Genomic DNA, 24698 nt, shown 5'->3' on the forward strand with positions numbered 1-24698 from the left:
CCCCCCCCCCCCTCGAGTTGCTCTACTCACCGTTACCGTGGTCTCCTTGTTCTGCTTCCTGGTGGGCGACGTGGATCCCGGACTCTGCAGAGAGAAGGACGCTCCGTCAAAACCTCCGTCCTCTGTGTCAGACATGACTGCTCCACACACACACACTGTCACTCGCACACGCACACAAACACAGTTGTTTTCCTGGCGAGCGCTGTTAGCGTCTGTCTGGTGCTCGCTCTGCTGCTGCTGCTGCTGCTGTTGTTGTTGGTGTGTGTGTGTGTGTGTGTGTGTGTGTGTGTGTGTGTGTGTGTGTGTGTTGCTGTGCAGAGTAGGGAGGATAGTTCTGCAGAGCAAAGCAAAGCATGGTTGGCTTTCTCTCTCTTTGTGTGAGGGTGGGTGTATTGTGTGTGTGATTTCCAACACTTAAGCTTAGAATAGAGTCATTTACAGTGTGTGTGTGTGTGTGTGTGTGTGTGTGTGTGTGTATGTTTGTGTGTGTAGAGGACACAAAATTAAGAAAAATAAAACTTATAAATATAAAATGGGATGAAAAGCAGAGGGGAACTTTACACCTGCTGTCCCGGACTCAAGGGAACGAGACCTTTCCGGAGCCAGTAGCATGAGTGTGATTATATTTTTTGAATGGCTGTGTGTGTGTGTGTGTGTGTGTGTGTGTGTGTGTGTGTGTGTGTGTGCATGAGTGTAACATGCATGAGGGCAGAGAAATGAGGAGACTGAGTGAATAAGTGGTGGGTGGATCCTGAGTAACTGTGCCTCGGCTGCCTGGTTAATTATGATCAAGAGAGCAGATACTGTAGGAGGAATTAATCTGCTCTAACTGCCACCAGCCCCTCCATTAATGATGATGGGGGGGGGGGAATCATGTGATATGTCATTATAACATCTCTAGGTTATTATCTGTGACTGTACGATGATGCTATAAGAGGTGAAGTGTCCTTCTACAGTTTCATTCTTACGATGCAGGAAGTGAAAACACAGGTGCGGTGAAGGTGAGTGTGATTGAAGCTGCATGAACCAAATGATGCATCAGCTCGGCGGCTCACAGGCCGGTCCAGGCTCCGCCACTGGCTCCGCTACAGACGCCGAGAGACGCTCTGATTTCAGTTCAGTTCGGGCGCAGCCATATAAAACACGGTTCTTCTTCTTCTTCTTCTGATGTTTTTTTTTGGCGCCAACAGAGCAGCATCTGTGACTCTCACTGTGGAGGTGTCCTCAGACTCGTATACATCAGAGAACTGAGTCATACTATCAGGCCGAGCGAAGCTGAAGATCCAGACTGACAGAGGAAGATGATGTGAGTGTGAAGTCGTGATGACGTCCGTTGGTTTTCAACTGCTTGTGTAAAGGTTTCTTTTCTTAGTTTTCCATTATAACTGACTTCACAACAAACCTTCACACATAGATAATAAAGTTATAAGGAGAGAAGTATCAGTTCCTATTTGCATGTTTATCATTTTCTCCTTTCAGAAGTCAAAGTCTGATGCAGACTGTGAGAGCGCCACTCCCCACCCTCCCAGGTTTGTTAAATAAATACCATTAAATCATGTTTTCTCTGATTAAATGACGATTAAAACTAGAATCACCTGGTTGTTTCCTCCACCGACCAGGAGAGCTGCAGGAAACACGGTCACAGTCTCTGAGTTACCGTGTTGAATAATGACCAGAAGTGTTTTTGCAGAACATTATGACGTCACAGTGAAGTTGACCTTTGACCATTTGGATATATAAAAATCATCGCTTCATCTTCTCCTCATGGACATTTGAGTTAAATCTAATCGGTTCATCTTGGAGTTCAAGTGAATGTTTGTGCCAAATCTAAACAAATTTACCACAGACACCACATTCAAGAGGCTAGAACCGTGTTCTGTGAGGTCATCGCGAGCCTTTGACCTTTGACCTTTGACCAGCAAAATCTAGTCAGTTCATCTTCGAGTTTTAGTGAATGTTTCTGTCAAATTTGAAGAAGTTCTGCGAAGGCATTACTGAGATATCATCTCCACGACTCTCTCGGACTCTGACCGTCGCCGGCGCAGAGGAATTAAAAAAAGGGGAAGCGCTGTGATGTCGACAGCTCAGCGGAGACTTTCAGGCACAGTTCATGCTCACAGGCTGGATGTGTATCACGTTGTCGAGGGAACAGGCAGAAACAACAGTCAGTTAACGGCCCTTACCTGTGGCTCTGCGCTGCTCTTCCTCACCAGACTGTTGTGCGAATGCTCCACATGATGCAACGGACTCCCACCTGAGTGAAATCCATTGACTGGAGAAAGGAATGAGAGAGAGAGAGATGGAAAGATAAAGAAAGAAGTGTCATTATTTCTTGTGCTGATCCAGGAGGAATTTACTCAGCTATCTTTAGAACCGGGCCGGTGCTGAACTGTCTTTTCGTTAACGCCTTTGAACGGAGCACAGACAGTCATAAACAGAGACCCGGCTTCGATTGCACCAGCTATATATAAATTAATCATAAAGTTCTATGAAGTTCTTGGTAACTGGAAGCTACTTTATCTTTGTTAAGATCATGAAGGGAACTGTAAATACTCATTATCTTTGTTGAATTTAGACAGTAAACCCTTGGAACATAAAGTACAGACATGTACAGAAACAGAACCTGGTGGAACAGCAGCTGTCTGAAAGTGGCGTCAGGATTTACGCAGATCACAAACCTAACGAGGATTTTTGCTTCACGTCACCAGCTGTGAACGCTCTTACTTAATGTTCTTGGTGATGGATAAAAAGAAGATGTTAGCGTCACCTCAAACAACCAGAGGCAGTAGAATCATTTTCCACAGGGAAAGGAGTTAAATGAACCTGAACAGCTTTGTCCCGTCACTTGGTTTAATGTTTATTGAGTGAACATCAAGAGTGCTGCAGAGATGATGAAGTTAGCGCCCGGGTTCCCTCCGCAAAAGTTAAATATAAAACAGAACCAGAGACTTCAGGACGAGGGAACCGGAGGTGCTAAAATGCAACCAACAAAATGTAACGCAACGTAAAGTAGCGCAACATAAGGTAGCGCAACGTAAAGTAACGTAACGTAAAGTAACGTAACGTAAAGTAACGTAAAGTAACGCAATGTAATGTAACGCAACGTAAAGTAACGCAACGTAATGTAGCGCAACATAACGTAACATAACACAACGTAACACAATGTAACGTAACACAACACATCTAACATTATGTTTCCCATAAGGCAACGTGTAAGTGATGATGAGCAACTCAACGCAATGTAGCTACACAACAGTTACTATGTGTTAATGTGGTGGAATCCATTTGAATTTTAATCAACTTCCAAACAGTTGGTGCAACAAGATCCTCGACTTAAGTGAAAATCTTATAAATTATTGTTTAAACAACAACACGAGCATTTTCCAGATCTTCTACAGTGACTTTCCAATTGAAAGCACCTCAGTATGTGTGAGAGACTTTGCTGTTTGGTTTGAGGTGAAACTGAGTGGTCGTCTGTGATAGAAGTGATGCTGATGAATGACGGCTGCTCCCAGCATTTAAACACTTAAGAGCAGGAAACATCCCACAAACCTTAATGTCTCCTCTGTTTGTCTTCAGGGCCAGGGCCAGGAAAAAAGACAGAGGAGGCCTCAGTTCTGCAGCCGAGGCTACAGATAAAATTAGTTACAGGAAGTGTCTGTGTGTATGAGTGGTGTGCATGAGTGGGTGCTTTGTGCCTCCGTGGAGGTTGAGGAGAATTCACCGCCCTCAGGCACCAAGACTTGAGGAAATGTAAGTGACAGAGTTCAGACGGAGGAGGATTTTCGGTACCTGCTGGCAGGGAGTTCTTGTGTCGGATCGAGGCTTTGGGGGTCCCGGGTACACTGGACGGTCTCTCCCATGTCGTCTCTGACGGAGCGTTCAGGAGAAAGGGGAAAAACAACAACGACATTAACAGAGAAATACCAACTGTCATGTTCTTTTTGTTTGACAGTGCTGGAACTACAGTGTATTTGTGGGCATCAATAGGAAGTGATTCCTTCCACGGTTGCTAACTTGGCACTTGTTGCAGTCAGCAGTTAAACCAGAAACAAACTTGTCTCACAGTGAAAGTGACGATGAGCCTCACAGATGGCATTTTGAGTCCATTTTATTTGTTATTTTTAAATCAGTAGCGAGTCTGATGATAATTTTTCGTCAACACAGAAGCTGTGGGAGACACAACAAGCGAAGGAGACCAGGTGAAGAGATGCAGTGAAAACTCATAGTAAGAGCTAGTTAGACATTGTAGGGAGTTAAAAGGTGTCGGGAAGAAGAGATGAGTCTTCATCAGAGGGCGAGGAGGAGCATGAGGCTGAATGATTTGAGCTCGAGTGGATGGTGCAGACCCAGAAGCGACTCTGAAAGCAGCATTAGTGACTTGAATTTGATTCAGGCGGCCATGGGGGAGCCGGTGGAGGTCAATGAGAAGCAGAGTGACATGTGACCTTTTGGGCTGATTGAAGACCAGACAGGCTGCTGCATTCCAGACCATCTGCGAGGGTCTCGCTGTCAGAAGTGCATTGCAGCAGTCGAGGGGAGAAATAACCACGTCCTTGGTGGTGTAGTGAGTCAGGTAAGGCCTGATTTATTCTGATGTTGTATAGAGCTCCAGGGGTTTGGGAGTAAAATCGTTGCCCCTTCATGTTGAAAGGAGCCAGTTGAGGTGGTTTGGGGATGTGGTCAGGACGCCTCCGCCCTGGAATCAATTTGCCTTGGGAGACAACACGGCTCCCAGGATCACTGAGACCCACAACAACCCCCTCTGCCACATTATTTTTTATTCAACCACCTGTTGTGTTTTGCAGAAACTTAATACAACAGTTGCAAAATTTACACCAAATAAAAGTAGAGATTTATTTGAACTGAGCTCCACAGAGGCAGTGACACTTCTCCATCATCTGCCCCCGTTTCACCTCTGCTGGTAAAGAGGGCGAGGATACAGAAAGCATGGCCGACAAAAACCCCTAATATAATAGGCCTCTCTTTGATTTTTTTTTTACTCCCCTACGTCCACTCTCACCACAGCTCTGAGCTCAATTAGCCCTTTACTGTCAGCACAGAGAGAAAAAGGCACGGACATGTAAAGAGCTCTGATTTCATTTGAGTCTCTCTGGCTGGCTCTGCTCGATCTGCTGCTGCTCAGCAGAGGAGACAACGGAGCCAAGCCCATCAGCTCAGATGTCACGCATGGAGAGGATAACTGGCAGCAGGCTTATGGAGAGTGGCTGTGCCCTCACGTTTGATGTACGACACCAGAGCAGAGGCTTTACTCACTGCCCCCTAAATGCCTCGATTTCTCTGCGTTAGCTCGTCGTAAACAAATCGATACTGTGAGAAATATAAGGCAGGAAAAATACAGAGTAATCTACTTAGCTCAGGGAAATAGTTTTTTTTTATTGTGCCAGAGGGATGGCAGTCAAAACACGATTTAAAAAACAAACAAACTGATCATCCAATATCTTTTCTTTACAAGTCAGTGTTTGTCTGAGGTGAGAAATCCTACATGTTTACTATAGTGTTTGACAACCGGGTGGAACAGGTTGAGTTTCTAGGCAACAGCCTCTTGAAATGCAAATTGCAGATCAGCTCTGTCAAACTGGGTTTTATACAAATGACAGATCAGTGTTGTCACCTGCCAGATTCATACCTCCAGATACAGCGATGCAGCAGGAGCAACGCTCCTCTGAATGGCTCTGATAGTCCTGATTGAGGACCAAGAACCCGATTCAGCTCACTTTTATAAATCGGCGGATTGGTGCATCCGTTCCTTTCAGGCTCGTCACGGATCCTAATGATGTGAATTCACGTTTATCAATAACAGTACGTGGCATCTACTGACAGCAGGAGGATTGGGTCTTTCATGGAGCATAAAAGCATCAATTAATGCTTTTGCTGATTCCCCAGAGGCAAACACGACCGCATGTTCATTTAGCCTCCATCGCTGGTTCAGAGTCAGCAGAGTGAGAGAGGCCGACAACAGGAGACGGTGGCTCGAAAAAGCCTAAACCAACCCCGCGTCGGTATACGCCACGAGTGATGCACGACATCGTTGGTTCTGAACAGCGAGAGGGAGAAGTGGCCTAGTTAGCTCTGACACTGCTATAATTTATTCACAACCATATGACACTGGTCCCTGATGCATTAACTGCCTCCTGTCTCTGGTTTTTATCAATCAAAGCGGCTCATTCACTCTGTATCGTCCCGCAGAGGAAAGACCTGAGACAGACGGGGTTTTAAAGGATCTTGTCTCTTAGCGATGAGACAAACAAGGAAGAAGCAGAAGTCACCGCCTCACTCCCTGGTCTTCTCAGGTCAACTCATTTGATTTTACAGTCAAAAATATTTTCAAATGTATTGTTAATCCTTTTCTTTCAGAAATGCTCTTTTATCTTCCAGTCCTCTGAGTGGGCGGGACAGTGTTTGATTGACAGCTGAGCCGACAGGGGAACCAACATACACTGTCAACAAGACTGGGTCAGACTTAGTACACGTCTGGACCGTCGTCTCACAAAGTCAAACACATAAATTAAAGACAAAGACTGAGCTGTGATCTCAGCTGGATTTACTGACGATGTGTCATCAGAGGGAAGGCTTTACCTCACACCAGCTAAACTTTGTCCAAAAAGTCACTAGATTTGTCTCTGAGAGCTAAAAACGGTGCCTGAAAAGTTTGTTAATTTGGCATCAAAGGCACTAAGTTGTCAAAACTGTTTTTTTTGTTTTTGAAAGAACTTGATCACTCAGTCAGTGACAGATGAGGCTTTCAGACAGAACGCAGCGACCGCACCACTGTGCTCTGAAACCCATTATTTCCAGTGGCTTGCACCGTGCTGCGATGGACACCTGCCCGGCCGATAGAAAAACAAGGAATCCGGCCAGGTGCGGAAAGTAAATAGAACACCTAAATTTCCCATGCTGCTCTCTGTACCTCAATGCTCACCTTCTTCTTATCAGCGGGGCTAATGCTAACGCTTGCTTCTCTGCACGGGAAAAATACATCTTTGTTGCTGGTAACAACCGACTCTAAACACAGCGGGAGGTTCCAGCTTCATCGTGACGAGTCCCACGAGAAGTTTGGGAAAACCCTGAAAGCCCCAAGACCTGTTGTGGTCCTGCTGCTGTGCTCCAGCCAAACACATTCACACATGACCATTGCTTGTTTTCCACAGTAGCTTTCAAGCTAGTGCAGGTAAAAAAAAAATCCACCTTAGTTCACATGAGCTTTTCTAGCTGTATAAACTCTAAATATACATTTCTGCGTTTTGATACGCTGATTTGAAGAAGATAAAGTAATTTACAGGGCACAACTGTAAACATACATATGCAATTTAATTTCAGATGGATTTAATTTAATTTCATGAGTGAAAAAGTTTCTTTATACTTCAGTACTAAGCAGACGTCATTCAAAAATTCCTGGAAAGTGAGAGGGCTGTCTGTCTGCAGTAAATCTCCAGTGTGTGTGCTGAGCCTGGTGAGTATTCGGTCTGTGTGTTCATGGAGCAGCTTACTGGTCAGACTGGGACGAGTGGAGAGTCTTAGGAGGCGACTGGTGCAAACCGCAGCACCCAGCGCCGCTGCACCCAGCAACACAGGAAGGAAAAGCAAGAAAAAAAAAACACAAGCCCTGACACAAGGACATTCAGCCCTCACCCACGCACACTGCTGTTACTATGGCGATGCAGAAACACAAAAACACACACACACACACACACACACACACACAGGATGGTATCAAATCTAAACGAACTTTAGTGTAACGAAAGGGAGGTGCAGCAAAAATAGCAGAGATGCTATAAATACCAATTGTTTGAGGGAAAATGTTATCAGATGGGTTTGTTTGGAAACAGTTACTGTGGTGGTGAATTTGAAAGAGCTGCAGGCCTGTAGTGTGTGTGTGTGTGTGTGTGTGTGTGTGTGTGTGTGTGTGTGTGTGTGTGTGTGTTAGGACCGAGCACTCGAAGCTTTCATTTACTCGTCGTGCAGCAAAGACGCAAAGCAAAGAAAGTCCTGGAGGTATTCTGTGTCCTCAGAGGACAGTTTCACAACACTGCAGCAACAATACTGCTTTCAAACTGAGACTCAGATACAGATTTATTACATGCAACAAAAAAAAAAAAAAACAATGAAAAATTAATTATTTTCTGTCTTAGGAAACATCGTGGAGCTCTTTTGTTCCTCTTGTCATTTCTGACTGGAACATAATCTGCTTCACTGCTGAAGACGAGCCTCCGAACCCTGTCGCATCCCCACAGGAGTAAAGTGTAGACCACTGGGGGAGGGACAGAAAGTTTTTAACTTCTCTTCACTCTTAAAGTAAACTTTAATAAACATTAGAAGGTGGTGAGAAGTGTAGAGTTTTTTGACATTAGCGTGTTTAGCATCTGATCGAATCGAAATAGAGACAGAGAGGAGGAAGAGGAGGAGTGACTCCCCTGGTCTTGTGCTTGGGTGGAGCAACCGGCTAAATTTAGCTCCTTCTCATGGCCACGACCCGACCACTGCGACCACGATCAGAGACGGACAGGACGAGAACAGCTCTAATGTGGAGCTGGTTACTCTCTTAAGTTACTGCTAACCACACTCTCAGCTACATGGAGGAAACAGGTTCACAGAGAGAACCGCTCACCACGTACCGACTCAGGCGTTTAACATTTAACACCACAAACAAACCAAAGAGCCGTACAACTGAGGTCACATGGGGCTGACAGGTGACTTCGGTGATGTCATCCTGCATCATCAGTGTGTCGGGGCAGCACTTTACTTTCACTGAGCCCACGAAGAGTTTCACTTTCTATTGAATGAGGGGAAAACCCCTGCCTTGTAGTATGTGTATGTGTTACCATGGTTACCAACGGTAGTGCAGTTTAGCTTTGAGTTCATGCTGAATCACGTGGTTTCGCAGCTTTTCTCGTCCCGTTAGCGACTGAGCTAACAAGCTTGCTAACTGTGAAAACACATTAACTCAGGAGAGATGTTTCCCCTCTTCGATAAAACTCTGATACCGAATAAGAAAAGACTCGGTGGTGTGAACACGAACACGTTCCTGTCTGAGGCCCAGTGTCGCCCGCTGTCTGCACGCCTGCTGAGCACAGACCTGCACTCTCTCACCTTTATTACATTCCCAAGTCAAAGGCACAGGAGAGTTACCGCCGTGCCAAGGCCAGATATTAGCACCATCAGTCAGCTTTTATGGTGAGCTCAGCCGGGGACAGTGAACGCAGCCTGTGTTGCTCTCTGGTATCTGTCTGCAGATAATAAACCTGTGTGCTCAGGGAGACGCTGAGCGGTGATTGTGCTGACAGAAACAAGGCAGCATCAGCTCCGCTGCGCCCTCTGTCTCTCTCTGTGCGTTCGTTAAACTCATGTACGGACTGATGAACCTGCTCAGGCGTCGATTTCAACATAAACACAAGCCACAACTATAAAAAACACTCTTGATGATGTTGTTGGGGAACATGGTTCAGTGCAAAGTGACAAATTAAAACTGTAAAATGTATGTTATGTATACGTCAAACTGCTCCTAAAGAAAGTTCTGATCCTTGTCCCTTTATCCAGTGAAGTCTGGTCCCTGACAGAGACGGACCAGAGTATTGAGGCTGAGACACTTCAGGTAAAAGGGTCAGGTACCTGCCAGTGGTCTACCAGCTTTAAACCCACAGTGACACAGTGATGGTTACACTGCTAACAGGAGCTGCTAACAGCTAATTCTGCATATTTTTAATGGTGCCTCTCCTTCTCTCATCTCTCTCCTTACATCCGACGTCTGTTTGTCCCATAAAGGATCTGACGCCTCTTTGTATTCATCGTGTAATTTGCTGCCCTCTTGTGGTGACGGCAGGGTATTGTCTCTGAAGCTAGCTCGATTTCCAGCTGTCTCGTCTGTAGTTTCTAACATTTTCTTTTTCAGCTTAATTCGGACGTTTGCACCTGAACGTGGAGGATAATCCTGAATTTATGAGCGATTTGCAGGAATGTTTTAGTGTGGGAGTTGCTAAGCTGGACGAACGACGTCCTGGGCTCCAGCTGCGAACAACGTAAGACACTCTGATTGATATCGTGAACACAAATTGTCTCTTTACCGTTGCTTGTTGTGTTGACGTAGTATCGCCGCCCTTGTGGAGACATGTAGCATCTCCAGTGAGGAGGCAGGGGGTCTTTGAGGTCCTCCACAGGAAGCTGACTCAGGGACGCCGTCCTCTGTCGGGACAGAAAAAGAAATAAAACACATTAGTTAGTGTTAATAATCGTGAGGGTGAATCAAAGGACGACAAAGATTTATCTCTGGAGGATCTGTCCTAACTGGAGTTGATTTCTGGAGATAAACAGATACAAGAAGATAAAAAAAAAACAAAAATCAAACCACAGCTGATCTGGGTTCACCAGGAGAAATGTGCAGCGCTCAGCTCGGGTTCAATGAGGTTCTCATTTCCTCAAGTATTTCACAACCAGCAACCAATGACATCATAGCAGAGCACACTGAGCACAACAAACTGGTGCAGCTCCGCAGTCTGGAGCGAGACCAAGACCTTCAGAGTCCTCGTGTGTGCACACAACATTCAGCTGAGGAACATGGGAGAGCATGTCGGCACATCTGCTCCTGATTAGCAGGAGAATAACAGGCTGAGAGCATTGTAACACACTTCGGAGATGCAGTTTGGAGCCAGATGAAATTCCAGTTCGGTTCTTGGCTCCATGCCAAGTCATTCAAGCATCTAGAAGAGTTTGGTTTTTTAGTATCCGCAAGGAAACTCGATCCAGTGTCTGCAGGCTGGATGCACTCAGTAGGATACAGTAGGAGAAGCTTCGGAGCAAACAACTGACCGTTCACTACGTCTCATCCAATCACAGCCTCACAACCGTAGCTATGGAGAGAGGTTTGGATTTCTCTGCATGGATCCAGGAAGAGACAAACCGGACATTTATAGATTATCGAGGGGGGTGTTTTTTCATCTGGTCTTTCCAAAACCAGAAACAACGGACTGTGTGTTCGTCTTCTCTAACATCAGATGAAAATGTTAGCACGTCCGGCTAACTAGCTTTCTACCAGAAACATGACACAGCATGTCTTCCAAAGACAATAACTGCCTAGTCATCTTTTTTATTATACGTATAACTGTATTGTAATAATAATAAACTTTATTTATTTAGCACTTTTCCTAACAAAGTTACAAAGTGCTTTACAGAAAGAAAAAGGGGAATTAAAAAAACAAAAACATCATAAAACAGAGGTAAGTTACACAAAAAAAAATTAATTGTCCAATTGTCACTGCTGCAGAATCCCAATCATCCATTTCACAAATAAATGTGACAAATAAAACTTTAGTGGCAGCATCACTTGTACCTGAAACATAAAATACAATAATACAATTATATATAAGAAAAAAACCACCTGAAACATAAATATAATTACGCATTATAACTATATTAAATGATAAACAAATGTGTATATATATATGTAAATATATATGTGAATATTGTACATCTCCATATTTGGGCTTGACTGTATCACGATAACTTCTTGCCTGCACTAGCAGCTTTAGCCACAGTTTGTTAGCATGATATCACGAAGCCATCAAGTGTATATTTAAAACCCTTTTACATTATTCTTATTTAAAACGAGTCTGGCAGCATCAAAACATCAGCCGGAGACTGAGTTTTCTACGGAAGCCGAGAAAGGTCAAACTTGCAAATATTATTTCATCCCGTTACCTCGAGATAACAAGATAATTCTTCCGTCGTCACAAGATAACGGAATAAAAACATATTTGTGAGTATGGCCTCTGCAGTTTTCAGCCCGTAAATGGAGCTAATGTTAGCTTAATCAATAAACTAGCTACAGCTGAAGGGAGAGTCTCAGACTTCTAGAGAATAGCAGCAGTAACTAACAGCGGCAGAGCTCAGCAAAAGTTTGATTGATGACGCATTTGAACATCAGATAAAAGGTTAAAACCCAGAACCAAGTATTTGTTGTTTCAAATCCAACCCGTGTGCTCTGAGTCAGTTTAGCTGGAAATTTGGGGATGAGGAAACAGCATCGGTGAAAGTGAAAGTCCCAGGAGGCCTCAGTGGAAACGGTTCGAGTCCAGGTGGGTGTGGAGAAACAGAGCTGCTATTTATTATCATTAGCTGCTGCCACACACCAATGAACATCTCCTCATAAATATTTACTATCTCATCGGCCATTTTTAGTGGTAATCAGGCAGGAGTATTGATTTAAGAACAAACTGTCCCTGGATTTAAAGCTGCATCACCTCGGAGAATGAAGTCATTACATGTAACTGCTTCCCTGGAAGAGAAGAAGGGAACAAACCCAGAGCTCTCAGACCGGAGAGTATGAATCCATGTCGACCCACAGTGACTTATGACTGCATATAATTACAGTCTCACATCATCACAGTCATGTTTTCTCTTTCATGGTCTTGGTGGTCACTGATTTTTGTCCTTCATGTGCCTTTGAAAAGCGGATTTGCTTAAATACTCCAGTAATTTCCTGCAGTAATGAGAAGAGGCCGTGGATGTTAACACTGGATAAACAAGGCGACATGAGAGAGAGAGACTCTGAGTCGTCTCAGGGTCACGTGTTCACGTTCTGACAGAGGAACACGTCGGTGCCACTAACAGGCCACAGATACAGATGCAGATACAGATGCAGCAAGAGCAACGATTTGTTTTCAGTGTTCGGTGGATGAACACAGGACGGAGCGGGAGATGAGGAGACGCTCTGCCTGAGATCCTCGGGCGACACTGTCCCAAAGTCTCGCCTGAAAAACTAAAGGTGAGGAGATCAGCCCCCAGTTTGAAACACTACTCAAAACATTACTTTTATAAAGCAGCTTTTAATTCTTGATTTCAGTGCTTTTATCTTTGGTTTTATTTTCTTTTGGCTGTTTTATTGATTTTATTGTTTTAAAATATGTATTTGTAATTCTCCCTGTTATACTTGCCTTTCTAATCGACACGTTGCCTCTTGTCTCTTTGTCTTTTATTGTTTTGTTTTTATGTTTGAGCAGCACTTTGTATAATATATAAATAAAGTTATTATTATTATTATTATTATTAATATGCAGTGCTGGAAACAGTATCACCATCACATCATGCAACCCTATAGCTACCATGTGCTGCAGTAACCGAAGACACTTCCTGGTTGCCTTCCTGCCAGCTTCCCTCAGACATTCTGTTGTTCTGTCCCATGTTCAACAGCAGTGAAATGATACCACAGTATTGTTTTTCTCTGAGCTCAGCAGAAACAGATGGGAGTGGTCAGAAGGACACAGATAATATGTAAAAAAATCCTGCACATGAAAACACTTCAGATACAGAATCAGATATTTCCTCTGAATCCTCTTTCTCTTAAAATCATCCACAGATCTCAGAGAGTCTGGAAACCGAGCAGAGCTTCGACCGAGCCGCCAGAGTTTAAACTCTCCTCCCCAACAGGAGTTTGATCTGACGGCCCCCGTCACACGCCGAAATAAAATCCGGCGTGAGTGAGAGAATGGGAGCACCTTGGTGGTGGGAAGTGTGACGAATCTCCGAGCCAGCTTGTCTCGGCATATGCAACGTTAAATAATGCACCATTCCAGATGGTTAACCTTCTAAACCCCAGACTGCCTTTGGCTCCACATTCACAGGATGCCAGAAGAGCCTCGGGCAGAGAGCACAGGGATTCATGAGGACCGAGGAGAGACCACGAGTCACTGCTGCTGTCTGTGACGCTCGCTACGTGTCCATGCAGCAGAACCAGAGATGAACTTTTAGTTCGACACGTATTAGTCACTAGAGCTGTCGCCGAGAACATGAAGAGAAATGTTATTTTTACCAGTAAACTGCTTTAATTAAAACGTCAACATCAGATTCTAAATGAGGATCAATGTGTCATTTCTTCCTCCTGCCTCTTGTACTTCACATGAAGTTTATTTTTTCACAGAGGTGATAAGTGAGCTTCAGAGATGCTGTGCCTTCAGTCAGGTTAGCCGTTTCTACTGTTTCCATGCTTTACACTAAGCTAAGCTAACCGACTGCTAGCTCCAGCTACATATTTTCTGCACAAACATGAGTTTTATTGATCTTCTCATCTAACTCTCAGCCAGAAAGTGAAGAATACGGTGGCCCTCAAGTGCAAATCACAACAACAGCTGACAAAACACACAACAAACCAGGAACCACAACCACAAAGCAGAAAACACAACATCTTCTACTGGAAATGTTCGGGGAGGTAGGTAGACGAGCTCTGTCGCTGATTGGATGGTTCATACTAAGCCCTGCTAAGTCGCTAACAAAGTTAGCTTCTTGAGAAAACTATACAAAGGTAAACTTTATAACTAAGCGTTAAAGTAATGTTGCTGTAGCTAAAGTTTCTGTGTGTCCCGGTGAGTCATGACCGAGAAGCAGCTAAATGGAATTCAGCCATCACTCATTTTTACTTGTTCTTTTAATACTGTCACAGAGGCCAATAGTTAAACTTACATTCATGTAACTACAATTTTCTTTGATTATTTACATTTAAATATTTAAATAAAGAGGAAACAGAGGTTTTTTTTTTTTTAAAAATTCGAATCAATATTTTTACAATAAAAATGCAAAGAATGACAGCAGATCCCTCACAGTGATGAACCTCAGCTGTTTTAATGTCCTTTAGCTAACTGCTGTGGTTTTCAGACGCTCTCACTAACCCTGTTTCTTTCAGCAGAAGGAAGCTCAGTAAAACAAAAAAAAAGACCCACTAAATTCTACCTGTTAGCAGCAAACAGCAGTCGGACAAAGGTTAGCTGCTAGTTAGCAACTAGCAACGTTAGAAACCAGCTGATAAACACAGGAGAGAAAGACACAGGCTCTCTGTCTGTCGCATGTATACATAAGCAACTGTTTGCTAACATATGTTAATGATAACAACTTTACAAGATCATATGTCATCCTCATGCTTACAGCTTCTTGTTGAACCTCCAGGTGAAAATAAAAGTCTAAATAAAATAAAATAAAAACTTTAAAATTAGCTTAACAAACCTAAAATACAAACACACTGCGTTTCAAAAGTAAAATAAACTGTGGAGCCAAATCTCTGCTTTTTAAACTGGTAAAACAGATGAGGATATTTAGATTCTCCTTTAATTAAAGTTGACATTTGTTAAAGAGGAACTGTAGTAAGTCAAATATTTGTGAAAAAAAGCAGTGGTACCAAATACTACACCGGCCCTCCTGGTATTATAAACAGATCCCAGTGTTTTCTTCCTCAGATTACAGACTTTTCCCACACACCCTCAAACTCAGGCAGCGTTCCTTATTATGGAAAACAAAATACCTCATGGTCTCTCTATTTCAGTGACACTGGCTCCCTGCCTGGAAAACTGAGAATAATTTGTTCAATTCCCCTGGAAAATGCCTTGAAATAAATAGCCAGCCTGTTTTGTTTTGTTTTTTTTCTTTTCTCTCAGGTCAGTTGGAGAATAACAATGTAGTAAAGTCCGTCGTTTGCTCTTCACCTGGATTTTAACAGCAACAACTCTGCTTGTTCCTACTTCATAGACTTTTAAGGAAGTTCAAACACAGGGCTTTATCTGACCTCTAGTGAAAATATGTTTTATTTTAAATAAGTTGCTAAACAACAGGCGACACACAAGCGAAGCAGGATGCTCACTTTGAAAAACCGACTTCGGGAAAGGTAGAAAAGATGAATAAAAAAACAAATCAAAGGATCCTATAACATGTTAAATGAGTTTAGATAGATACTTTATTTATCCCCTAGGAGAAATTCATTATACATAAATATAACGTGAGTATTATGTTAATTAAAAAAATCCTTCTCTTGCTATAACAACCTGACGTAGGAAATTTTCCCACTGACGTCAGAGAAACAATTATTTTTAGCTATGTGGATTATGAGCAGTTTTCAGGATTGAGCAACAACTGAAAACTGAGTCTTTCACACAGATTTTCAGACTGAGTAATAGATCCATCAACACACACACTGACTGTCCTGAAAAAGGTGAGTCATCCGATGCAACTGTCACCCACTCACTGTCTGTGTGGAGGAGGACGGACCTGCAGCCTCAGTCCAGAGTTTCAACAGACCGGATTATTGGACAGGACTCACGCTCAGCTGTCCACTCAGAGGTCCGATGACTCACCGCCTCCTGACTTGTGACAGGGTGTGTGTGTGTGTGTGTGTGTGTGTGTGTGTGTGTGTGTGTGTGTGTGTGTGTGTTGTAGGTACGTGTGGAAAAGAGTTTTTGCTTCGTCTCTTGTGTGTAAGCTGAACTTGACCTCTCGTAACCCCTGTGGAAAAATGTGGATCTGGGAGGACGGGAGTCTGCAGGGGTCAAGGTCTGTCAGAACAGCTGTTCAATGTCCAGCTGAAAAGACAGAGTCCTGAACCTGAACCTGAGAGGCCTCATTTTTACATAGTTTTATACAGGACAAGAGCTCTGACCACAAAACCACAATGTTTCAGTTCATGTTCAGTCAGTTACTGGTGAGACAATAAAATCCAGGAAGTCCAGTTGGAGTAAGAGAATATGTATTTTAAGTTTTACCTCAAAACACTGACACACAGCTGTACAACTCTGGATAGTTATTACTGCAGCAACTAGCTGTTTGACGCTAACCGTAGGTTCCCTTGTTGTTAAAGGTCCGGTGAATGATTGTCTCTGCCACTAGATGTCGCACTAGAGCACCAGCACCTCAGACCAAAACTAACGCTTCGTCGGCCACAGTATCTCCACCCCTCCCTTCATGAAACACAACTGAATAAAGTTACTGTGTGAACGAGAGCCAACCAAAACAATCCACCAACAACCATTAGCCCACGTTAGCATTGCTGTGATATGCTCCACAGTAATGCTGACAGTTAGCCAGCTAGCGATAGCAGCATTTGCCGAACACATTCATCAACAAGTTAGCTAACGTTATCATGTTTACTGTAACCGCCACTGATGAAAACAGACATTTGACATTATGAACCATCGAGTTACTGACAAATGGAGGAAAAGAAAAACCAGTTCTGAGTCCAGTTGGAGCCTTTAGCAGCTCGTAAGGTTCTCCTCTCTGTAGAACCAGACCAGAATTGGCTCCACGGTCGGACTGGGACAGAAATTCAGTCTTGGACCGATCCACTGGGACCAGCCACAAGATTAACGTTGACGGAGCCAATAAAGACACTGATGGAGCTGGTAAAAAACTTCATGGACAGCTTTGACAGTCCACGGGCTGACCAGGATTTTATACTATACTTTGCTACCAAAACACAGACCAGAGAAACTCCATTACTACTACTACATCTTCACATAGAAAATAGTTGCTGCTGAATTATTGTTTAAAATCAAAATTTGTTTATACATGCTTGAATCTTCTATGAAGTTAAATCTGACGACATGGAGAGAGGATTGAAGCCTAATCTTAAACTAAGTTGCAGAACCAACATTATCTTCATCTGCACTGTTTCTGCTGCATCACCACAGTGACGTGTTACTGTAGTTCAGCCTCTACACTCTGGACTCTTGTAAATGGACCAACTCAAACAGTTCTGGTTATGTTCATAACTTTGATTTTAATTAGGATTAGGCTTTCTACAAACATTAGAAAATTGTCTCCAACGATGACATCATCCTGCGGCACCTGTGAGGGCTATTCCTGTCGTTTCCATTAACAAAGACCCACCGCATGGCAAATGCATGGCGTGGTTAATAACTTAATCCCTGCCAACCTTCCTGCCTCACCTCATGCCTCCTGCTCCACCTCTGTCTTCCCAGTGTAAGTGTTTGTGCCGTTAAATGCCAGATCATGATTTCATAGTATCTAAGCAGTTAGATCTATTTATGCTCACTGAGACGTGGTTACGTCCAGGTAAGTGAAGCATGTCCTCCTGGTTTTAATTATTTTCGTGGAGGTGGACTGGCTGTTTCACAGAGAACTTTTAAATGTTCCCTTGTTCTCACTTGGAAACTTCTCCACATTTGAATCACTTTGTTTTGTCATAAATGGCAAAGACCCATTACTTTGTGTTTTAAGCTACAGACTTCCAAAATCTAACTGTGGTTTTACTCAGGAATTCTCTGATCTTTCTGCTTTTATTTTGACTCAAGTTGATTTCAACACTCATATTTTCTGCCCCTCTGGTTCCTCTTTCAGTTCAAGGCCCCACACACACCCTGGGTATTGTTCAGTCCTCCGGTTTTATTTTTGATAGTGTTGATCACTGCAAGGCTCATGTGTGTCTGATCAAATAGTCCCTCCTTCCTCCTCCTGCTCCGACAGTGGTTACTTATATTTCTTCACGTCCTCAAAAAAAACTCTGCTGATAGATTTCATAAGGCCTTGCTCAACAACTTGAAGCCACTTTAAGTACATGACACAAAGCCAAATTAAAGCCTCATCGAGTCCTTCAGATTTTATGCCTGCCAGATTTTTTCTAAGAGATTTTTAACAATGTCGGTCCCACTGTTCTAATGATTGTAAACAGCTGTGTAAATGGCTGTGTTCCCTCCTGCCTTAAGCCAGCACTACTGCACCTACTTCTTAAGAAACTAAGCCATCACCCTGCTGATTTAAAAAGAGAAATCCGGATTACCATTTTTTTGGGAGTTTTGGAGAAGACTGTTTACTTAGAATTGATTCCTTTTATGAATACTAATGATATTTTTGACATTTCATTTCAATTTCAACTTTCTGCTGATGCTGCTGATTCTAACTCTCTGGATTTGACACCTTGGATCACTCTATCTGGATTAAATATGGCTTCCGTGGCCCCTCTGATTTGTGGCGTGCCTCAAGGCTCCATCCTTGGCCCCTTATTGTTCTGTACATACATGCTGCCGAGGCGACGTATCATAAATAAACATGAAATACAGTGCCATTGTTATACAGATGCCTCTGAAATTTATGTTCCATTGAAAACCAGTGTAGTGTATAGTATATTCCTGTGCAGTGCGACGTAGCAGAAGACAATCAAGACCAGACACTCAGTTTATATATCTGTTTAGTGATTGTTTTTAATGTATTAATTGACTAAAGATGGATCCTATTTAGTTGATTGATTTAGTCGATTTATTTCCAGGAAATGTTTTTGTTTTCTAGTTTTGTTTATACTCGCTCAGTTAAGTAACGGCCATTCCACCACAAAACCTTTACAGTCCAGTGATGACACACAAGTCAGAATAGACAGCAAGCCACAGATTTATGACTCTATGATCACTCACTATGACTATGACTAAATATAAAATGGTTGAAAATCTCTTTCATCATGCTTAGGTCTTAGTTTTAGATGTTAATTCCTCCCAGAAAAGCTAATCTGTGTCCTCACTTCTCTCTGGTTACTCCTTCCTGGAAACATAACAGCACCATGCTTGTGTATACTGTATACATGGTGAGCGTCTTGAAGAGAAACCAAACAAACTCCAGCTGTATACATGCAGATCTGTAAACAGCCACCAGCAAACACACGGCCACAAACACAAAGCCTTCTTCATGATGATGCAGACAGAGAGCCTGGAGTTTCTGCTGAAACAGTAACAAAGTACATCCATCGCCCACCTCACAGTGTCAGAGGACCATGGGAACAGAGGTGTGACAGACGAGGGAAGTGTCTGTTTCCTATTATTCACTCATAAATACCTCCACCTTCTCTTTCTAGGGCAACACTGTCATTTCTGCCCACTGTGGGTTACCAGGAAGTTCATGCACAACTGCTGACAGGACTGTCTGAGCGAAAACACACACAGCTGCCCAATAATCACTTTATATGTGCTGGCTATGTCTTATTTTTTACTTAACTTTTATATCCAAATACGTTTACGTTTGGATGTGAAAATTTGAATCTTAGGTTTAAATGCATAATATATCATATAATGTAGTAAAATGTATTTGTCTTTTTATTTGTGTACTTTATATTTGTAGTAGTGTATCATGATTTGTAATGTTTAACGGTTTTATGTTACCTGCCCAGGGGCTAAGGATCTAAATTAGCATTTTTGCTACGATCCAACTTTACATTGTGTATTTTATACTGATGTTCATTAACAGGCATTGACCCTATCAGACAATCAAACAAATAAATAAATTAAAATGTTGAGTTATTTATAACTTGCTGGATTGTGGCATAATCACTACATTTGACTTGTGAGTGGTCGTAAACGCTGGATGCTACAGTGACTCGTTATCGGAAAGTGCCGCACTGGAGCTAACTGGTTAGCATGCTAACTTCAGTAGAAGAAAAGACGTGATGGAAATAGAAGACAAGAGGGTTTCTTTCCACCTCTGGAGACAGCTCTTGGTGAGTAAAGGGACAGAGTTTGATGCTAGCTTCTACACTTGTAAGTAAACAGCTGTTGAAGCTAATGTTGGGTATGTAGCAATAGCAAAACTTAGCTAAGGGCTAAATACATCTGAAACCTTGTCAGTACAGAGAGAGAGAGCTAGCATTAGCACAACCACGAACACTGTGTCAGCCACTGCCAGCTACAAGTTAACAAACAACATAAACAAATAAAAGATGCTAACTGTGCTAACAGTTCTGATGCGTCTGCTAGTCTCTGGTTCTGGTCTCAACAGACTCCTCATCTGAGTCTGGGTCCGAGGATCTGAGGATCAAAAATGTGGCTGAGTCTCTCTGATGTTTCCTCCTCTAACCATCTTGATACTCTCTGCTCTTTCACCTGTCCACCTGGAGCCAGCAGGTGGTGGGCGGGGCTTAAGGCCAGGTTTATCAATCAGGAAGTAAGAGGAGATGAGCTTTTTATGTCAGAAAACAATGTTAAACTAAATATTAGTCACAGCAGAGGATTTTAAAAACATGTCTGGAGGAACTTTAAGTCGTTCAGCTTATAAAACCTTTAGTTTTGAGGTGTATTTTATTGACTCTTGTTGCTGTGAAAGCTTTTTTGGATGATTTTACACTTCTCCAGGGAGAAAACATTATCAACACAAAGAACAACAACATCTCTCCGGTGACCCACACAAAACAAGGCCATGCTTACAAACAGACTCCCACACACACACTCTTGAGCCACATCTCATCACCACGGTTACCGACGGGCCTCGGTGGAGACTGTAACACTGACCCAAGAGTTGTGAATGTGGGCCGAGAGCTCCCGACCCTCTGGGATCACCCAGCGGGCGTTTAGTCTTCATGTGAGAAAATACAGCCGGGGAGAAATTTCGCACATGCACGCCTGGCTGCAAACTGCCAGACCCAGAGACAGGAATGTGTTCAGATACGGCAGGACGGAGCTGGAGTGAATGGAGGAGGAGGAGGAGGAGGAGAGAAAGAATGAAACAGTCCTTGGAGGGAGAGGCAGGGAGGGGAAGGGGGGAGAGAGAGAGAGAGAGAGAGGGATCGGCGGGGGCTGTGGACCGTATCTTTATTTGGGAGACATTGTTTTGGTTTGGGCAGATGTGGGAGCCTGAAGTGAAGCCACATTCCCACATGGAGAGACACTTCAGACGCTCAGGGAGGAGGAGGAGGAAGGGGGAGGAGGAGGAAGGGGGAGGCACATGTGTGTTTAAGCTTGTACTCAGTCACACATAGATGTTGTTCATACACAAACTGTCATTATTGTGCAGAGTGGAGTGGTCCACGCAGCCAACAGAGCATGTTTTGTTGCGTCTCCTCCAGTTTATGTGAATTTCTCGTCTCAGTGTTTCTGCAGATGAAACTCACTCGGGCGCTGCGTATGGCGGCGCGTGCTCTCCGCCGCGCAGATCGTATCTGCACAGGCCCCGCTTATGTTCCTCGGGATCTGAAATGGCAGCGGTGTCATTCCACTGTCCTGCTCTCCACTCGAGGACTGAACTCGCTGAGCTCTCCACGGTCTCTGATAAAAACCTGACTTCACTCAGCTGCTGAAGCAGGATCCTGCACAACCACGTGAGTCAGTCTCAAACATGTCCGCCTGGTTTAAACAGATGCAGCCTCAGTCTTGAACATGCATGCCAGTGGTTCAGACTGTGTATATACTGTTGGGAAATATCAACTGTGGTTTGACTGATCTGGGTTTTCACCACCTGATCTGGATTTCCCCCTCCAAAACTCCCATGTGCCCCCCATTTTTCACAAAGCACCAAACCTATTATCAGTTATGAGTCATGTGTTTTAATGTATATGTAATATTCAGATTAATGTTCACTGTGGATGTCCACACTCACACAGGAGGGAGCAGGTTTTTGCAGATGATGTAGCGCTGCTGGTTTCACTGACATGTGAACTCCTGGACCAGTTTACAGCTGAGTGTGAAGCAGCTGGACTGAGACTCAGCACCATCATGTGTGAGTGTAACATCACACTGGAGAGAGTCCAGTGTTGCCCCTCTCCATGATGGGAGGCTCATTGCCCCCGCCTTTCAGGAACAGGAAGCCATTTTTCATTTAGATGCAGTCGCACGACGTTTACTACGAACTGGTTTGTTTCCAGCAGCCTAAAGCTCCTACCACTCGGAGGTGTGGCACCGGTCAGGCAGGAAAACTGTGGAAACTTCAGGTTTGGAACGAGTCGCTGCCGAAGAAAAGTTTTGCTAGCTCAACTTCTGCTGCGATGCGACGTCTGAAAGGACCGAAGTGTCACACTCACAGCGGCACCTTCAGTGTTTATGTTCATTTATATTCATTACATTTTTATTTTTATGAGTCTTTTTCTTATTCTTTTACTTATGTGTATACATGTGTACATATAATTTTATAGCCTTTTTTCCTATTTCTTTATCAATTTATTCTATTAATACTGTTATTGACATTTTCTTTCTTTGATAATTTCATTCCATTGAATGATTGTAATTTTGCTTCGGCAACACATTGAAAATGTCATGTCAGTAAAGTCTGTTGAATTGAATAGAAATTGAACTGGCAAGTATCTGTTATATGTGAAACTATGGCAGGGAATATTATATTTAATAATAATTCAGTACTACAATAATGATCATAATAAGTTGATCGTCATAATGAACAATCAAAGAGTTCCCGCTGTGGTGACCTCACAGAGTTTGTTAAACCCCGTCTGTCAGTATCACAGATCGCCATGGAGCGTGTTGTTGTCCAATAAACCTTTAAGCTCGTGAATCCGTCACTTAATCTAAACTTCCTGGATCATATTTCACCGTCTCACTGGTAAAGCAACAGGAAGCATCACAGCTGCCTCTGCGTGGGTATTTCAGGGACCTCTCGACTGGGAGGAGGATCCTGGGGTAGACCCAGAAAACACTGGAGGGAAAATCTAACCCATCTGGCCTGAGGGACGCCGGATGATGCTCCAGGAAAAAGCTCGAGGATGTGGTTCTGGGACACTTCGCTTAACCTGCTACCACTGAGACCTGGACCCAAATAAGAAGCGAAAAACTGGACGGACTGACAGACACGTGTTCTCCGAATGAAGCTGAACATCTAAAGTCAGAAACACAGTAAATGTTGAACCCGCTGTAACACATGACTTCTGGCCTCTGTGACGATCAGCCCAGATCCAGTGAACAGGTAAATACTCAGCGTTGAGTTTTCCCTACGAGCTGAGATTTACACAGAGAAGTCATTCACAACATTTTGGCCAAAGTCCATCGGCATGTTGGGAAAAACTAGGAAAATGAGGCCCGGGTTGAAAATAACTGTAATTATTCTTTAATGTTTCTCAAGCTATAACTGAAAATAGCCCGGAGTGGACTGGGAGCAGAGAGACTGGGGATTGAAATAGTTCCCTCTGCCACCGTAACCTGAGTTTGGAAGCTCATTTTCCCGATTATATTAAACATACTGACGTAAGAAGTCCCACAGCAGACTGGACTTTTCCTTCACCCACCGCTCTGCCGGGACTCTCCAGCATCGCCCTCCGCCTGACGGCTGAGGTGTGAAACCCTCAAATCTTTTCTTCAGTGTCAAAACAAACAGATTGCGGTGAACGAGGCGCTTCACAGTCATTCAGCGCCACACTCACTACGCTCCGTGACGTCAGCTCAGGAGGGAGGTGTCGGTGTTTCGGCGTGCAGGGGAGGGGGAAACACCTGGAGGCTACAACCCCACCGTGACTGTGCCAGGCTAAACCACCACCCGACCCCCCACACACACACACACACACACACCCTCGGGTGTACAGTTTCATAATAAACACAGCTGACACATCACCAGCAGAAGCTTTAGTGGCTCTCCATGATCCACTGCTCGTTGGAAACCGCTCACAGAAGCTCCACAGGGACATAACGACAACAATTCATGATGCTACAATAATAATCTGAGTATTAGAATTAACATTACCTCATCTCATAATTACTGGCCTCTTCATGCTGAAGGAAAAATCACACTTGACTGTACAGAGTGGGGGCGGGGGGGGCCTCTGTTAACATTTCAGATCATGTACTGGATCCTGAAGTGTTTGGTGTATTAAGTAAAATACAGAATACATCACAGTTGGAAATGTTCAGAATCAGAATCAGGTTTTCACATATGAGGAACTTGTTCTGTTGTTTTGGTTCATAACAATAAACGTAGTGAGAAAATATATGTGTAAAGAAAGATAAAGCAAAAGCAAGTGCTGCAGGTCGAGCAGCTTAAATATAAATAGATTTTTTTTTTTTTATATTTACAATAAAAATGTGAATAAATTATTAAAAATATAAGAAATAATACAAACATCTACAAATTGCAATTTACCACGATACAAGACTGAGAAAACCAATATTCATTTTCTGTTAACTGACTAATCAATTACGCAATCAACTGTAATTGAAGCA

The 24698-nt window shown here is 43.4% G+C and overlaps 1 protein-coding gene and 1 long non-coding RNA gene across 2 annotated transcripts in view; one reads left to right on the plus strand and one right to left on the minus strand.

Moving 5' to 3' along the window:
* The window catches only part of LOC111659595 (growth arrest-specific protein 7-like), a gene marked incomplete at its 3' end in the record, with an annotated part of 46543 nt that overhangs the window by 17793 nt on the left and 4052 nt on the right, over positions 1-24698 (minus strand). The window contains exons 2-5 of the mRNA XM_023412593.2: positions 10083-10200; positions 3793-3870; positions 2184-2272; positions 31-84 (exon numbers count right to left, since the gene is read on the minus strand). Of these exons, the coding sequence (XP_023268361.1) occupies positions 31-84; positions 2184-2272; positions 3793-3870; positions 10083-10200 (339 nt within the window). The remainder of the gene's footprint in view (positions 1-30; positions 85-2183; positions 2273-3792; positions 3871-10082; positions 10201-24698) is intronic.
* On the plus strand, positions 11542-13864 carry LOC147818765 (uncharacterized). The gene is made up of 2 exons (XR_015437649.1): positions 11542-12778; positions 13370-13864. It is a non-coding gene; the product is annotated as an uncharacterized LOC147818765 (long non-coding RNA).

The sequence above is a fragment of the Seriola lalandi genome, unplaced genomic scaffold (assembly GCF_002814215.2).
Source record: "Seriola lalandi dorsalis isolate HSWRI2012SDOR001 ecotype SW California unplaced genomic scaffold, Sedor1 jcf7180002054483, whole genome shotgun sequence".
Classification (NCBI taxonomy): Eukaryota; Metazoa; Chordata; class Actinopteri; order Carangiformes; family Carangidae; genus Seriola; species Seriola lalandi.